Raw genomic sequence first — 18,877 nt, forward strand, 5'->3', positions numbered from 1 at the left:
CATATGTTACTGATACAGGGCTGGTTCCAACAACAACTGTAGTGCTTCAAATGACATTATGGAAAATTAAAAATATTTGCTGTAACGGCTCTTATGTGTCTGAGAGATGTACAGTTGTGAAAAGTCATTGAAAGCATCTTGCTTAGCCGGCCCTATTGTAATGAAGCAAAAAAGAGTATTTTTCCATGAATAGATCTTTTAAATGTGGTGTAACAGGGGATATGAGCAGGGAAATCATGACTACTGAAGATGCTTAGCACAGTGCAAAGTTAAAAAATAAAAAGGAAAAAGAGTTTGACTTCTTCTGTAAAAGATGCGATGGTGTTTCAATGCCTCAGTGTTAACAAGGCTGCCAATTCCTGGAAAGGAGTTCCCCAAAAAGCCCACGCCAGGGTTTGAGACATAATCAAAAAGGGAAGATACCTTTTTATGAATGAATTGCTTAAGGGGAAAGAAACCCAACAGTTGTAGGGGGCGACGTGACCCCCTCCCCCATGTGGAAGACTGCTGAAATGGCCTCCAGTTGCAGGAGAAGCAGGAGAAGCAGGGACAATGTCTGCATTGAAGTGAGAGTGCCTGGTTTGCTGTGTTAGCCAAACTGTAGTCTATTTAAAACAAAGGATGGTTTATTTAAGCCATATTGTAGCGATTAAAGCATAAGAAAACTCCAGCTGCCTCTAAAGTTGTGTTCTCTACCTTGCTGCCGTGTTAGCTGATACGCTGGCAATGTGCTAACCGTGAAGTCACACGAGCTTCAACTTCTGCTGGGGAGTAAAAAATCCCACCAAACCTCACTTCCACTTTGGACATTATTTCTTTCCCCCCCCCCTAGATTTCCCTTTTTTGCATGACTGATGCAAAGCTTCACTCTGAAATTCAAAAGGGTTGGAGGGGCAGTGAGGGTCATCAAAATAGAGTCTGGCATTTCTAAATGTCCAATGGTAGAAACCAAACTCTGCAAGCACCCGCTCTGAAGATCCCCAGCCCGTTTTGATCAAGTATTTTGCAATGCCAAGAGCCTCTTGTAATGAGAGTCTAATTGCTTGTGCCAGGTGGGGTCAAAGAAGAACATGCCTTTCTCAAATTAATCTGTGTAAATTAAAGATAAAGAGTAAAGGGACAGCAAAAGTTTTATTTCTTGACCTGAGAGATGGAGTAGTTAATTAGGAGTTCTTACCATAATTATCAAGGTCGCCGGTCCTATAAAGCTCCAAATGAAGTAGGTGTCAAGTCGGAGCCAACATCTGTAATGAAACACAGGGGAGAGAAGGCATTCAAGGACTGCACCCAGGACGTACATCAAGAGTGAGCGAGTGACAGAGAAGAATGTGAGCTGCAAAACACGCCGGTGGGAGACAGGAAATATTACATTGCTTGTTCATTCAAATGCTGAATTATGTGCCCAATTTCTGACAGCGCTATTGATGGAGTAAGATAATTACCTCTGGAGGAAGCAGGGAGAAAATGGCACAAGGCCTAGTTGCTAAAGGCTTTCTGCATCTGTCAGAAAAAAACCTTAAAACTGTGGGGTTTTTTTAAGGAAGGGGTCCGATGAGCATCCATATTGCTGCTTCTTTGCTTTAAGCTCCTCTTCCCTCTCTGGCTCTGATGCAATGCAAGCTGTCTATCAACTGTCAAGCGAGATGACATTTCTCCAGCAAGCGGATCAGAGCGAATTTGGTGCAAATAGGAAGCATGATTTGGATAACAGAAGGCTGAGGTTTAATTAGGTTTAGCAACTTCCCCTTTAGAGCGTTTTATTTCCCTGAACCTCCGGAGTGTTTTGTTTCCACTAATGTTTCAAGGGTTGCATATGGTCTGCGCTATCACATGAAGTTGATTCATGGCCTAAAACTAAATTATTAATCGCTTAATTTCAACCACATTTAATACTCCCCACATTTTTTAAGGCCCCTGGGAAATTACATTTCCATTCCTAGCTCATTCCAGGCGACAGGAAGATAAAATGGAAGTGACTGGTTACAAGACAGACGAATATAAATTCCAAGAAACTTTCACACGATGTTTAAAATAATAATATCTTGTCGTGTTTGCAACGCTGCAAATCACAGCTCCGTTTATACACAGAGGACTAAGAAAGCATAAAACCACTCTTATACTAAACATCCGATGGAATTTCCTAATTAGGCAAGTAACAGGATCTGTATATATGAATTTATCATGGTGGAAGAGACAGCAGTTCTTACAAATGACAGCTCTAGTACATGTGCTGAATGTTTTTTCCCTTCCAATGGACTTTGCAACAGACAGAAAGGTCTGTGCCAGCAGCCTCATGGAAGAGATCAGCAGGAGCCATCTGACGAGAGAATAAAACATGCTATGAACCTCTACGACTGGGAGAAGCCAAGGTATGAATAAATTCAAAAATGTAGAGAAAGCGTCTCACTTCCCTCCCTGACCATATAAATTTCAGGTCTCGTCAGTGTTGAAGATGTATCTATATATATATGGCCATACCGCTATTTGTCACAAATTAAAATACTGTCACTTCCGTGACTGTCACTCCTGAACTGCCTCTACAGCTGTTCATCCAAAATCTTCACGTGACAGCATCAAAATCTTAATGCGAGAGGCAAACAGAGGCTTTCAGAGCGATTGCAGGGAAATCTTGTTTCCTCTGAGGCTGCTGAAGTTCAAGGTGATATAGATGCAGCTGGTAATGGAACAACACAAGTGACTAGAAACTATTTGAGTCTGATTTGCTATAGGAAAGGGTTTATGCGATCATGACATCTGTGTATCACCCATAACAACATCTGAAATGTCGCCCAATTGCAACTAGATTTGAGAGAGGAATAGAGGTTTCAAGGTAATGAAGTCCCTGTAAAAAGCTCCCCCCCCCATCCCTGAAAAAAGACATCCGCATAGCAGCAGCTCACACATTACATGGCATTTCAGACTTTATACCTACCCCATCCCCTAGGAAAAAAGCGTAACTAGTGCTTATGCCTCAGCTGCCACATATAAATCAGGGAATATGCAGCCCCACAACTTTTTTCTACTGATAATGAGTGCTGGTGTGTGGGAGAGGACTCAGAGGGTTGGTGGTTTTTTTTTAAATTAAAACATTTTGAACTTTTTTGCCAGTTTAACATTCAAAACATCCCCCAGCCCCTGCTGCACAGGAGTCGGGAGCACAGTGCCAAGCAACTTGGTTTTCCTACAGCACAAGGAGCGAGCTGGCTCTTGGAAAGCCCAGGGAAGAGGAAAGACATAAACCCTCTCTTTACTCCTTAAAGCATGATGACCAGCCATATGGTCACATCTGATGCAGCTGTTTTTGAATGCATATAGATTGGGACACAGGGAAAATCAGTGAAAGCTGAAATACAGCACAAGGGAAAAGCCGTGCAGGGCTGAGCAAAGAAGCGCAAAGCAACTGGTTTCCTTTCCAGCCAGCCAAATGGATGAAATTTTCCAACCCCTTCCCCTAAAAAAATCTGTCTCTTCGGTTGTGAGCACAATTCAGTGACAAGAGATGGATGCTGTGGGTGAGAAACAGCTGAGAAGACAGGTCCAGCCCTCGGGATAAGTGGGGTACTGGCATGGAGCAAAAGGGTCCCCTTCCAACGAGAGATGGCTTCATGTAAGCAAGCGTACAGCTTGCGAAAACCGGAGAAGGCTTTTTTTTTTTGTGCCTCTGCACGCTTTGAAGAACATGATGTCATTTTTTATTTGTTTGAATAGAAAAATAGCCTTTCTGTGAAACCGTGCATGACACTCAGTCTTGGGCAACTAAACAGAAAGCTGCAGGACTGCCTCTAATCCACAGAGGGACTGCAAAAAGCCGTTTTTTTGTGGTCATCAGGAAGAGATGCAACTTTGAACCCATTTAAGTCATACCTCATTAAAAATGCAAATTAAGGCCAAAACATCAAAACACAGGCATCCCGCCAATTGCATTGAGGAGCTGTAAATTGCTAATCAGACAAGTACCACACTGAGCTTTTCTTCCCTTAAAAGACAAAACCGCACACACACAATGAGCTGCATAAATGAGCTCCTCAAAACAAGGAAGCAATCAGGCAACTCACTTCCCAAAGTTGCTAATCTTGGGCTGCCGAGTTACTTCTGACCCCCCCATGCACAGCTGCACTGTGAACATGGACTTGCCGCATTACAAGTTTAGACTCTGTTGCCATTAAGCAAACAAGCTGCTTCAGGGCTCGGTACAAGGCAGAACGGATTATCTGAAAATCTGTGGATGCAGGGAATGTTGCTCAAAACACCATTGCTTCTTCCAAGAGTCACACCAGCTTTTTCAGTGCTTGTAATGAGCTCCGTGGTGCTGCTTCCCTTTACTTTTTAATTTCCTCCTTTTCCACAGTGACAAGTCGCTATATTCACCTCAAGCTTTTCCCAAGTAATAAAGACTACAAAGAGTTTACTCTATTTTCTGCATGAAGAGAAATCAAATGCTAAACTATCCCTGGTGTGCATTAAATATAACCAATAAACAATCATTAGCTGCCACTGGACCATAAAATTTGAAGAGCCCTAAACATATCATGTTGTTCATGGAACTCGGCGGTTTGTTTCACGTGGCTATACAGCCTCCTTGTCTGGGTGCGGTAATGGGATATGTATGCACAAGACATGCCTTTCAAGGGTGCAATACAGGTTCTGCCTAACATAGTCCAGCATCCACATTGCTCATGCTTTCTCCTCCAAATACCCGGCACGAACACTGAAAATGAAACAAGTTCAGTGGAGCCACCCAAGACAGACCGTGTTGTTAGAAGCTATTTTCCGAGCAACATTAACATGCATAAAATGTCGGCGGATGGCTGATGGACTCGGAGGCTGTGTACATACAGCGGGCTTTCATTTTGCTTTCTGACAGCTGGATTGCTTACCATGTATATCCTGCTTTACAGCATACCAAAAGGGGGGACAGAGGGGGAGAAACAATAGAGAGATTCCTGTCACGATGAATTTGATCGCCAGTGGATGAATATACCTAAAAGTATGTTTTCTAAAATATATTGAACCATTCAAAGCATAGCTGCTTTCCTCTGAGATCTCTAAGAAGCGTTGATACGAAACACAGGACAGTATGGGAATATGGAATAGCTTCTTGCTGTCGATTTTGGACAGCCTGCTACTTGAATGAGTCCTCTCAAAGGGAGGCTGCTAAAGTCTTAATCCAGTTTTTACTGAATTTTAGACACAAGTTATTTTCAAACACTAATAACAACTGCAAATGCTATGTTCCCTCTGCATTTTGCAGCATTGCCCACCGCAAAGCTTGACATCAGATCTGGCTAAGAGATGAATGGATTTGGTTAACACACAGGACAAGGCAAATGATGTAACTTTTTAAAACTGCAATCCCAGTATCTCCTTTTTTGCAGCAAAACTTGGGATGTGGACATTGAAGACTCAGCAGCTGAAGACCTGGCATGTAAGAAATGGTCACTTGGAAGTTCATGTGAGCATCGCCAGAATCGCTTCAGCAATGTTGGGGGACCACATCTGCAGTGGGGCGTCCTGCTTTTCACCTTTACTTTAGAAATTACAATCAGGACAAGGTGAGATGCAACAATTCTGATTTATTTGGGGGGAAGGGCCAAACACGGCTCAGCTTGCTCACATGAATAGTCCCTGCTGAATGGGATGATGTTTTAATAGAATCACTATGCTGCTGCTTGGTTATAGAAGCACATTAATTTCCTAACATGAGTGGTTTGAACTGCTCTTAAACAAAAAAACAGTAAAAGGAAAAGGATTCATTCCAACCCTTGGAATAATTAAATGTAAGAGAGTATCTTTACTGGGCAGCTACTCCAAAACACCAATATGAATACTAGGACATTGGATGCTTTGGAAAATCACAAGTACCAAGTGATGAGCAAAGAAACAGAGAAAGGAGCAACCGCCTGTTCCTGGCTATGTAATCTCGGTATGTGTTACAGGAGGGTTGGATTTAGAAAGGAAAATGAAATCAAGCAAACCTACACTGGGTGTCTAAGCAAATCATTCTGAGATGTATGAATGGTGGCACCAAATGCCAGGCAAAAAACAAATAACACTAACAGCTCCATAAGTCCTGCTTAAACAAATGCAATAAATAATGGAGGGAGGCAAGTAATATATTCCAGAGGATGTTTTACAAAACCCGGCAAAACCAAGCAACTTCTTGCAATCAAATTATGTATGCCTGGCATATAGTTCACTACAAATTCTAATCAGTTCTACCCTTCTAATAACATTACACAGAAAAATACATCATCATCCATCAACCAGATGGAGCATGATAGTTATACAAAACATATTGTATGTTTTTTATTTTCCACTATGAGAACGTGATGAAATTGAGCACTCTGGAATTAGAGATTGTAAATAAATATTTTAGGCTCTGCAAATATCTGTAAATATTTATTTGCAAAATATTATATATACATGTTTAATCATTAAAAATCCTACTTTATGCTGTGGGGAAGGAGAGGGATTTTACTGGCATAGACGTAGGACTGCTGACTCTTCAACACAAAGATAGCAAAGTTTTGCTGTTCACCTCCAGCAAATTTCAGCCAAACTTTCTGCCTGTACCTCCCATGCCATGGAAACATTTGGGCACGCAAGGCCTCTTGGGAAAACGCAGCGCATTCCATGGAACATGTTTATTCTGCTGTGCTTCACAAAGGTCCATATATTCATTTAACAGGAGCGGAAACATTTCAGCAACGCAAAGCTACCATGGTGCTTTATAGGAGCTGTGGTTAGGTGCCGTACATTCCCACTCTCTACAGCCAGCCTGCTGCGTGCTGTCATCTCCCACAACCTACACTGGCACTTGGGTTGTCCCTACAGAGCATCACGAGGGACTTTGCAAAGGTGAGGGTGGATGCAAATCAACTGCTGTCTCATGTCAAAAGCGATACCCTGGGCTTGGGGATGTCTTTTCACTAAGAGGGAACGAAGTAAGACATTTTCAACACCCAACAGTTACAGAGCACTGTAAGAGAATGCAGTTGGTGCTAGCTTTCATTGCAAACTAGCTGCCGTGCTGGGTTTTCTTGGTAGGCAGCCCAAAATTTGACAGAGAAGTCAAAAGGAATGCTCTAGTGCTACAAGCCCTGTGATGGTAACGCTGCAGAAGTCACAGGGTGAACAGCGTGGAAGGCAGCCACTAAAACACCAGACAGCGAACCGGACCAGTGGCGACACGGCTCCAGTGATGGCAGATGTGCGGGAGCATCTCAGCTGGCTTTCCAGGGAGCCAGACACATGGCCCTTTGGCTGCAACATATTTGAGGCTCAACGTGCCCCATGTAGGCCACTGTGAAGAGATATGTTCTCTGTAGAAACACTACAGTAAGAATAAATTTGTCTAAAGGGACAAGGCAGAATGTTTCAATACCTGATTCAATGGGGGCTTATATGTCGCTCAAGAGGGGATGTGAACAGAAGAGTTGGTTGGGGCAGAAAGCAGGTGGGAGCTGATGGAAACAGTCTTCTCCAGAAACTGTAATCACGTGTTGTATTACTTTTTGATTGCCCCCTAAGCCTGTCAAAGTCGGTCAAACTACTTTGGATAAATTAGTAGAGATCCTTGAAAACTTACTCCCTCCTACCTTTATCTGTGTGGGCCATTTCCTTTTCAAAAAGTATGACATTTATACAAATTCAGGTTGCTATTCTCCTACTCATGGGAGCACGATGCAGATATCCAGCTGGGATTCAAGCCTACCTGCTGGCACAGTAATAGATCATGAGCAGCTCCACTGCCCTACAGATTTGCTTCTGCAAGGAATCAGGTTCATATATAACAATAAGGTTTCAGGCAAAAATTTTGCAGTTGAATTTAACAGATTATCAACTGCTTCCACGGCCTGACCTGACCTATGCTAAAAAAGAGCTTTAAAAACACCACCGGCTCATTGCTACGTATGCCTTCACATTGAGCCCTTAACTCGGTTAAAATGACAGGGGTAAGGCAGCCTGACAAGGGAAAGAAAAAAAAAAGTCAATAAAAACATATTGTTAGTGCTATTGCAACAAAGCTGGCAAAGAAAATCAAAGGCTCAATTTTCCCTTTGTTTTCCATTAGACAGTGTTGCATGATCATCTAAATTGTGCTTTGATACCAGCTTCAGCAACGTTGAAAACATTTAAGAATATTCATAATGATAGATGATGTAGCTGTTCCAATTTGCAAAGAGTCTAATGCACTCCAGTCACCACCTATTTTGCTTGCAGGCTCTGTTAATTTGATAGAACACTTAAAAAAGAGGAAGAAGAAAGCAGTGTTTCATCATCCAAATGAGAAATACTCTTTGGTTAGAGAAGAAGGATGACCTTGCTGATACAGTACCAAACCGAGACTTGGGACAGCCACCTCTCCTGATGTTATGCAATGATGTGATAAAATTTTCCCTGATTGACTTCCCCAGGAAAATACCTTTGCAAATCATTTCATAGTGGGGAATTTGCCCCGTATCATCAGGGACTGTGTTGGAGACACAGAAATAAGGCAAGGCATGTCTCCTGGCTGAGCTCTGCCTGCACAAGACTCCTTTGCCCGCCAGGTCTCTTCACTTCACTTTGTTGTCCCTAGTCCCATCCCTCCTGGCCAGGCCCAAGCAGTGCCAAGCCCCACTCACACTTTGTCTGTGCCGTAGCTCCGGTAGTCCACCGCTGCTGATACGGCCACAATCAGTGCAGGCATGCCGTAGCCAACCAAATAGAAGTACTTCCTCCGGGAGTGTTCGCTCTCAAAAACCTCCACCAGCATGATGTAGAGCTGCACCCCCTCCAGGAACATCCAAGTGAAAGCTGCCAGGAAGAAGAAGTGCAGGAGGGCAGCAAAGACGGCACAGGCAATCTGCATGTGGATTGAAAAGAGCAAGGGAAGGTGTTTGTACCATGCTGAATTAATGCAACAGTCAGGATTACTCTTACTGGGAGGTTTAATAAGAATGAGGGAGGTCTTATCTTTCCTTCTCCAAAGGAAGTACTTCTTTTTCACTTGGAAAATGTGTGTGAACTATTTTAAAATAGACACATCTCTGTGTATATAAATTATATTCAGATACAAAGATAGGTATGTGCACAATCTGGCAAATAAACATATGAAGATGTACATAGTATAAGCGCACATTTTTGCAACCTGCTTATTAAACATACACACCCTCATTATTTACAAACAACACACACAGAGACTCTGAAATCACAGCAGACATCAGCATTTGACTCCCAGTTAACAACCAGGGGCCCAACCCTGTGAGGACTCAAGCATGGAACTAAGGCAGCACTGGAATACGTCTCATTGCATGGTCGAACATCCCATACACTCTGAGATGAGAGACTGTGGTGGGAAGGGAAAGTGCTTTGCCTCTTACCGGCTGGTCAGTCCGGTTGATGCCAATGAGGAAGAGGAGTTCTGCCACGAAGAGGCTGATGCACAAGTTCTTGTGAATCGTGTTGCGGTCACTCTGCAGCCCACGGAAGAAGCAGAAGGTGAAGATGCAGATCAGGAGGCAGACCAGTGAGAGCAGGATGCCAACCCACGTGATAAAGTCCAGGAGCAGGTCATGGACTGCATCGCTGTGCTGGAGATAAAACAAAAAAAAAATCATCAGTCATGTGCTGCATGACTTCTAATCCATCCCAGACACAGAGTGAGTTTGTCTGAGACCCTTTCCCAACTATTTGTATCCACTCACCAAGCTGTGACGCAAGGGACCAGTAGCAAAAAGATTAAATGGACCTAGACTTGAATCCTGCATGAAGAAAGCTGCAACCTGAAACACAGACTTCAAAGCATGTGGCAAGCTGCAGGTGCCCTGAACAGACTCAGACCCCAAAATATCCTAGAAACAATGATGCTGTTGTTGAATACTGAGAAATCATAGCTAGTCCTGTGTGCAGCTCCATCTTTCGCAAACACGGCAAAGGAGCGGACACACAGTATGAAGAACCATTGAATGCTGTGATTCAAGTGTAAAAATGTTTCATGCTAACAGCATCGTGGAGATTACAACCACAAGTCCGTTACAACCATTTACCAACAGTGAAAAAAGACTCTTTAAACGTTCACAGATACATATGAGCTTGGAGGCTTTGGACAGAAAGAGATTGCTTAAATGTCTTTGGGTTTTTTTTCTCACTGGGGAAGGAGAAAGAAAGTTTCATTTTTCTTTTTCAAACCCCGGAGCTATATTTTAAAACTCCTGGGAAGTCAGACTGATCCCTGGAACGCTACCCAGAAAAAAAGACAGACCTTTTAACATGAATTTGCTTTTAAATTGTAACAAAACAGTGATTTTAAGACAGCCTGGAAAGTGAGTGATTCCCTGTGATGAACTTGTAACATTATTTTACCCCAAAGCCATGCAAACATGGTCATTGCAGTGGCAAAGTTAGGCAACCCAGAACAAAGTTTTGCAAGGGGCAGAATAGGTGTGCTGTGGCTTTGCTGACAGAACACTGCTGGATTGCTCCTGGGCTTACAATGCACGTCCCTCCCAGAAAGAGGAGGGGGGGTGCTGGGACTCTGACACCAAGGGTATCCCACCACCTTATTCCTTATTCAGGCTATAAAACTTTCCAAGTTTCCACCAGATGCGGTGAAATTAAAGATATCATTACTTAGTAAAATGTAAATAAGAAATAAGAAATACATGGTGAGTCACGAGACGGCTGCTCGGGGCTAAGTGGTTAGAGTCAATGAGCTGAGGAAAAGATTGGCTGGAAATCTCTGGGGGCTTTTCAAAAAGACCAGAGAGGCTTGAAACACAGCTTTGTGGTCCACCAGGCTGTGTTATAAGTGGTATTCATGTTCCCCTCCACTTCTGGCATTTTGATGACTTAGGCATTATGTAGGCTGGCAAATACAATAGTGTCACACTTCAAAAAGCCAGGACAAACTGGAAACATTTTCCTCCCTGTGGGATAAAAGCTTATGACAGACGGAGGGAAAAGGTGATTAATTTATCCATTTTCTTTGCCTGCTTGCCAATGATAAAACCACATCAAATGTCAGTCCCTTCCTGATATACACTCTGCTATGTCAGCACCCGTGAGAAACAACTCAAACCTTTCAGCTCTTTGGCTTTATCAGCATGAGTGATAGGCATCAAATGATAATGAAAGATGGGGAGTGACGTTCCGCTCCATCTCTTCCATGCTGGAAGTTTTCTCTCCAGGGAGACTTGGAGGTGGAGAGATGAGGGCTCCTTTCCCCAAATGCTGTTGCAGCTCTTCCTGAATATTTCCAGTATCTAAGGAACCAGGGGTCACAAGTCCAACAGAAAGGCAAGAAATCATTGTGTGTTTACTGTAGATCATGACAGAAATGCCTATTCCAGCCATCTTCTTCAGCAGCACCCAGAAAACTGAGAAGATGAAGCACACGTTGTTTTCCTGGCGGCCATGCATTGCTTTATCTCAGCTCATCCACCCCTCTTAACTCAGTGTGAAAAAATGTTAATACAAAACTTGCACCTTGCAAATCGTATTTTCTTTCATCTGAGGCTGCTGGGGACTGGCAGGAGAACATCTCCCTGAACAACCTCGCCAGCTCACCTGATTAGATCGCCCTGCCAGGCTGAAGTAACCAAGAGTTCTTGAGCTGGGCAAGACTGCTAATGCGGGTGGATGCAAGGAGAAGAAAACCAGGCAGACTTTGGCCAGATGCATCCATCCCATCCAGATGCAGCCGACGGCACTGATTCATCTATCCCAAGACAAAGTTAGCCTGGCACAGGGCCCTCTCTGAGGGCTTCCTTCCCCTACATGAGATGAATTTCACAGGTCTCAGCTCCTGTACCTCTCTCACGAAACCATAACTCTGCTGACTTTAAGACACAATGCAGGAGTTAGGGATGGTTTTGCTCCTGGAAAGGGATCCTGCCATCTAGGTTCATGGTCTTCCTCAGGGAAGGGCAGCTTGCCCATGAAGCTCACCATGCTTAGCAAGAAACGCAGATTTCATTGCTGTATTATTATTATCACTCTTGCTACTCTTCTTTTTAATATTAATCGTAATGATAATACTGATTTTATGTACATAACATCCATCCCTGGAGTGCTGGGAAACAACCATAAAAACAACTTCTCCGTAATTACAACCTCCCTCCCCAAACTCAACAAACTCACAAAAGAACAAACAAAAAGGAATAATAACAATAAACCGGGAACAAGAGCAATTTAAAAACACCTCGGGGGAAAAAAATATGAATTTGTAGCTTTTCTAGTAAAGTCCAAGAGAAGAATTGAGCTGGATTTCAAAGGCTGGGTGTGCTCCATCTTGTTTGGAACGCCCAATTTCAGGTGTCATGGCAGAACCGATGGGTCAGGGAAGAGTTGGTAAGCACTGGTATCCTTCCCATGGCAGTCCCAACTGCCCCCAGGCCAGGCGCATCCAGAGCTTTTACACCAGCAAGTCCAACAAAAGGGAATTTACCTTTTGCTGGAGACTGAAACTTTTAAAATACTGTGTGGCCACAGGCCACAAAGCAGAATAATATGGGAAAAGGAGGAATTGTGGTAATCACTCCTCAATGTCATGATATTATGCCTGCCATCACCTGATCGCTATGTGACAAATAAGGCAGCAACATACCTGGTTTACATGGTTGGTATATGGCATTCCAGGGTTAAGTATTATAAATAACACACCAAGATTTTGCACCTAGGTCACAGTCTCCGAGCCTGGCCCCTCAACCTCAGAGACATGCAAGAGGAGCAAATCTTCTCTTTACCCTGCCCAGCACTGTTCAAGTACTCCCTGGATAAAATAGCTTTGACGTACACGCTAATGATATCCTTCCAGCATCCTGCAAGCCCTAGGGTCCCTAAGGCATGCAAAATACATCTGAAACCACCAGTCTATCGATAACAGTCAACTCTTGCTTCTTGATAATCTCCCCAAAGACTTGGGCAACTGGAAGAGCTCATGGGAGATACTAGACATCAGTCCAAGGGGCAATTTTTTGGCAGCGTCAATCAAACACCTCCTTGCCCAAATGCACCATAGCTGTCAAGACCAGTGTTACATGGCCCAGCATACAAGCCACTGAGTTTTGTTACCACTAAACTATGCTAGTTTTACAGGTAAGCTGACATGCAGATTATTTTCAGCATAGGAATGATTTAATGAGTAATTGAAAGGAATAAAATAATCCACTTCAGTGAAAGGGTTTCTCTATTAAGTATGTTTTACATTTATGATTTAGGCAGAAGCCTGACCCCAAGCCCAGTGAAAGAAGATTTCCCTGGCTTTGGAATAAAGCCCTGCTTTTGCTCCAGCGGGCGCAAGAGCAGCAGGAGGAGAGCACTGATGGAAACCTGTGCAGGAGGACTTACAGGAGCCCTGGTAGCAACCACAGCAGGGTGAGCAGGCAGCCGAGATATTATCCAGGCTGGGAAAATCAATGAGCAGCTCTGGCAGTGCCTGTACACCAGAGCTGAGCTAATAAAAACAAATCCCAGGGAATGTCAGCTTATGACAGAATGGCTCTCCCCGAGATGAACAGCTATTTCCTCCCTTATTAAAAACATCAGGAGAAGAAAACAGCAGCCAAAACGAGCTGCCAGCAGCAAAGGACACATTCCTTTGCCTAATCTGTCCCTCCAGGAATGGAAAGAGTAATATGTTTGGGGGTGGAGGAATAAGCAAGCAGTAAATAAAAACACAGTGTCATCAACTAGCTCAGATATGACCGCTCGGTGCCCAGTGGGAGCTGGCATTGTGCTGGGCTGGGCAGAGACCCAAGTGGGACAGGTTTGAACTCCTGTGCATTGCTGATGCTGCTCCTTGGATTTGTAGCTATCTGGGGCCATGCAGGCTCCCTCTGCCCTTTTTCCCCCATCGCTGGAGTTGAGAGAGGATTACTGCTACGACCTGGCTATAATGCTTTGTGGCTAAGTACAAAGTGTTCCTTAAGAAGCATATAGATTTGTAGATGTGCCAAAAGCATCAGCTGGGCTACATGGACCGGGGGGAAACCCCAAGGGCTCCCTCAGCGCGTCTGGGCTGGCTAATGTCATCACCTGCTGTGGCTATGCAGGCATGAGGGATTTCAAGGGTGGTTTCCCCTCTCTGTGGCCAAGAGGGATATGTGCTGGGGGGGATCCCACTGCTTTAGCACCCACCCTCTCCCTTTTCCCCAAGGATGCACCACGGGAGGCAGGTAGCTCTGCTCCACAGCGGACACAGCACCCACGGACCTGGTACATACTCCTCTGTGCTCTGCAAAGGCGATGCTGTCATAGGCACCATCATCAGGTCCTAACCCAGGAATAAAGAGAGATTAATTCCCACTTGAAGCCCCTGTGCAACATCACTGTCTTCTGACTATGGCCATTTAAAATGATGCTCAGATCCTTGAGCACTCCTGCAAGGTGGTTTAGCCACCTTTCCTCTCCTTGCCATAGTCCTCAAAGCTGCCTTCATATTCTGCATGGGCCACACAGATGATCTTCCTCCTCTGGCTTCCTTGGCAAGATGAAGGCCTTCTGGCAGAACCTTTTCCCAAAAACTTCTCCCAAAATGCAACAGCCTTTCAGTGACTGCCAGAAGCAGCAGCCAGCGCAAGTCACAGAAACCCCCATGGCCAGAATAAAGTGATATGGGGGCAGGTGTGCACAGAGAAATGGGTACAGACCTCACCTCATTACATGTTACAAATGTTACTGTGGATATGGTGTGTGGCAAGAGCCCAGCGTTTCCATTATACTCACCAACACCACTGCAACTGAGATGCAGCTGAGGTGAGATGCAGTTGTGGAGAGGAGAAGCTTGGGACAATAATTGCATGTGTCGTCCTGCCCTCCCGTGCTGGCTGGATTTAGTAAAGTGGCACAGCTCTGCTTACTCATAAGGCATTTCCAACCGGAGAAATGAGCTACAGCAGCTGTGCCAAACTCAGTGTAGACAGCTACCCAGCCAAGCAACCGGCTTGTTAATTTGAGTTCCTGGAAAAAAATGTGGTCACAGCGTCATCAGCTTCTGCTGTCGCATCAATAGTCTTACCCAGCCTGGTGCCAGGAGACAGCTGGGACAGGGCTCCACCACACCATGGCCACTACCTTCACTTTGGTCCTTGCATTCACCCTGCTCTCAGCTAGAAAGGAAGGGGGTAGCAAGAAATAGGGCAAGGCTTATCGCTTGCCAATGGGAGCTACTTGAATTGTGCATTTTAGGACAGAGGATCAGGAAACCCTGTGGGGTGATGCTGTTCCCATGCTCTGCAGCATAATTCCTTACTGTGCAACTAGCCCTGGCTTGCAGATCGGAGAGTCAAGAAGGGTGATGCTAAGCAAATATGTACCCATTGGACTGGGGGGGAAGCAAGCCATGGCTAATAAGCTGCTGTGTGCTCAAATTTCTGACACCTTAAGCACTGAGCTAAGAAACTGCAAATTCAAGGGCTCGGAGTATGTCTTTCTGAAGCCAGGCTCTAGATGTTTTCAGGCTTGACACCCAAAAGTGGCTACCAGAGAAGATCTGAGTCAATGCCTTAGGGAATGCACAGACAAGGATAAGCAAGATGTGCAACCCAGCAGAACCAGAATCAGTAAGACACAACTAGGGCTCAACCTAAAACAACGTATGTCAAACCGAGGGTGGGGAACTCAAGAAACTCCCTGGAGTGACTTACTGCCCACCTAGACAAAAAGCTCAAGGACTGCTACCAGGTACAACTCTGAATTGACCCCATAGGCATAGATTACTTGACCTAATAGGTATATTTGACCTAAGGTATAACCAAATGTGCTGTTTACAATTCCTTATTCTTAGAGTTCATCGAAGTCACAGATTTGTGTTCCTAACACAAGCTCAAATACTGCTGTATTTTGAATTCTAAAACCTCACTGAAGACAAGTACATTTAATAACTTTTCTGCTTAACTAAAACAGTTCTTATTTAATAACATTTTTGCAATGTGTAATATATCTTTTTTTTAAGAATTAACCCCTTTGATGGTACAAAATGATTTGTCTTGCAAAATGCATTACATAGCGGTTTCAGCAATTTAATTCTGCAGTTAGGGTGTTTTTGCAATCCTGCACCCACTTCTGCTTTCATTCACTGCTGTTCAATCCCACAAGTGCTAATATATGAATAAGCCAGCACTGCAATAACTTCAGCTTGCTCTTTATATCCGAAATGGCTGTATTGCTTTAGGCAATGGACCACTGCATTCCATTTAGACTTCATATACTTTTATTCATTTCTCTCTTTAGCTTGCCTTACGCTTCCATTCCCTAAATAATTAGCACAGTGTAGCGTGTTTGTGGTATAGAATAACATCTGAGAGCTTCTGATTAATTGTTACAGTTAAAACACCTTTCTTTTTTCCCCTCTTTCTCTCTTGTTTTATTTATTTATTTATTTTAAAAAGAAGAGTAAGCTCTGGCATTCACTACGTACTGATAAGCAACATTTATTTGCCCTGTGGTACCTTTGCTTATTCCGTTTTGGGTGAGTTTTTTAATTGCATTTTCCCACCAGCTCTGAACTTGTTTTCTGGCTGCATATTTTTCCCATGGTACATTTAAGATGCATCTGCTATAATTAATATGATGCAAAGTGCAAGTTTATATGAAAAACAGCTTGTAAATTTTGAATAATTCTGCAGCAATTACATAGGTAGAATGGCTTCTCTAACTACGGGCTTTGTCCCATGGCATGGGAGCCATGTTTTTATAGCATTTAAGGGTCATAAAAAAATATCCTACCAATTCAAACAATAGATAGATATTTAACATAGATCTCATCTACGTTAAACTTATCTCATAATTTAACAAAATAACTATGAGACTGTAATAATTTTCCCGTAACACAGGCTAAATGAACTTCGTAGCTGATGAAAACAGTGATTTGTTTCCACGTCTTAAAATCTCTCTCCAAAGGGAGGTGCTCATTTTTCCTGGTAAATTGTCCAAAAGGGCAACGAACGCTGCAGGTCTGTAAGGTCATCCCTTGCCAGGAGGATGCATCAGTGAGGTCTAGCTCACAGGTTGTTATGGTCCTGCTGTCCTCTTCCCATGCTAGCTGGGGCTCTGACAGCAGCTGGAGGGGTACCTGCAGATGCAGGTCCATGGCTCTTCCCAGTAACTATGCATCCTGTCCATGTGCACAGCAGGCTCTTGGTCTTGGGCACCATTATACAAGAAACTCTGGGCACAACTAATTTTAACAGGCAGAAAGCATCTTCAAATTAAAATCTCCTCCTCTTAATCGGGTACTATCCTATTAAGACTGGAATTGATCCCAGCAACTTCTGCTCTTGAAGCACACCGATAAATCCCTGCCGCCGTGGTCAGCCAATGTCATTTTCTGCCCCTTCAGACAAAGACATATTGTTGTTTCACGCTAGAGAGCCAAAAGGCCATCAATCACCTCCTCAGCGGCGCTACCTTCCAGCTCCGCCTTGCCACATACACTCTGCTAATAATTAAATCCCAGCCCGTAACTTGTAGAGCAGCCACCGAGGTCTCCTCTGGAGAACACACTCTTTTGCCATGCTACCAGGGAGGGAGATCATTCATGACCAGAAGTGACACTTGTCAAATTGGTGCTGGCTTTTGATTAAGGAGCAGGACTCTGATGTCTGCTCCACACAATGCCCAGTTTTCGGTCTCATTAGGTAGGGTGTTATGTATACTCATTACACCAAAGGATGCTCCCTACAGATCCAAAAACCCGACAAACTGAAGTCAGTAAACTACAAATCTCAATTACAGGAGAAAATTGTTTCTGTTGCAAAACTCCCAGAATATTATTAATTACTGCATGTATGACAGTCCTCTCAGGGGATCCTAGTCACTAGCCAGAACACTGCTGAAGGGGTCCTGCACAAGCACGCAACATCCTTTCCCCAAGGACCGTTCCACCTCCAAGAAGACTAAAAGGTCTTTGAGGCAAGGAATGCCATTTTGCACAAGACACAAGACAACAAAATGGCTCAAAAGCATGCCTATGAGAGATGAGTGTGAGCCAATGAACGACAACAACCTCCACTTATTTTTAAACCTCCACCCTTCCAAACCAGCAGGTATTCTATTGCCAAGACTTTAAAATCAACTCATTGCAACAGCATAAGGAATGTCATACAGGCCACCTCCCAGATATGCCAAGAGCCACATAGCCAGCTCCACCAGCAGACCGGAGTGGGATGGTGCCACCAGGAAGAGCAAGGTGATGAGCAGCTGGAGGGAAGAGTTGCAGATGTTTGCAGGGTATGCACCTGCCTTCACCCTTGGACCAGGATGATTGCTAAAGCGGACATGGCAGGAAGCTGTCCGGTTGCATCAGAGTCAATGGAGTGGAGCCAATTTGGCTCTTGCAGCAATGATACTTTGGCTGCAGCCAAATGATAAAAACATGACCTGAAAGTCTTGCGGGCACTCGTTACACCCAGAAATACCCACCAGCTAATAGCACACTGGCTTGGCACTCGGGAAGCTTCCAGCCGTAGCTCTTTCCAACCTGTTGGCTGAGCACGGGCAAGCAAGGGTCTCACATTCTCTTTCTGCAAGATGAGATAACACCAGTGCTACTAGTCTAATGAGGTATGGGTGAAATGAAGGCTGACCTACTTGCAGTTTGGGAAGAGGCTTGCTCGACAGCAGCCTGTATCTGCACCACGCAGTAGGGATCACTCTCATTCACATTGGTGGAGTGGAAAGCTATCTGCGTTTCCCACGTGCAACCTCTGACTTCAGTGACTCAGGTATATCTGTTAACTCCAGGCAGGTGATAACGAGCCAAACACACATTTCTTTTGAAAATTCAAGCAGTTGTAGGAAACTGGCAAAACCAGACTTGGACTGCAGAATGCCATTAACCTGTAACCATGTGCTCTGAATAGGCAATTTCTTCAGACATCTCCCAGGATAATGC

General features: G+C 44.1%; 1 protein-coding gene across 1 annotated transcript in view; it reads right to left on the reverse strand.

Moving 5' to 3' along the window:
* Nucleotides 1–18,877, reverse strand: part of LPHN3 (latrophilin 3) — a 273,474-nt gene that overhangs the window by 46,818 nt on the left and 207,779 nt on the right. Inside the window, exons 15-17 of the mRNA XM_010561460.1 lie at nucleotides 9,366–9,575; nucleotides 8,628–8,848; nucleotides 1,178–1,244 (exon numbers count right to left, since the gene is read on the reverse strand). Coding sequence (XP_010559762.1) covers nucleotides 1,178–1,244; nucleotides 8,628–8,848; nucleotides 9,366–9,575 — 498 coding nt within the window. The remainder of the gene's footprint in view (nucleotides 1–1,177; nucleotides 1,245–8,627; nucleotides 8,849–9,365; nucleotides 9,576–18,877) is intronic.

This window comes from Haliaeetus leucocephalus, unplaced genomic scaffold, assembly GCF_000737465.1.
Source record: "Haliaeetus leucocephalus isolate CR32 unplaced genomic scaffold, Haliaeetus_leucocephalus-4.0 Scaffold145, whole genome shotgun sequence".
NCBI classification, from domain to species: Eukaryota; Metazoa; Chordata; class Aves; order Accipitriformes; family Accipitridae; genus Haliaeetus; species Haliaeetus leucocephalus.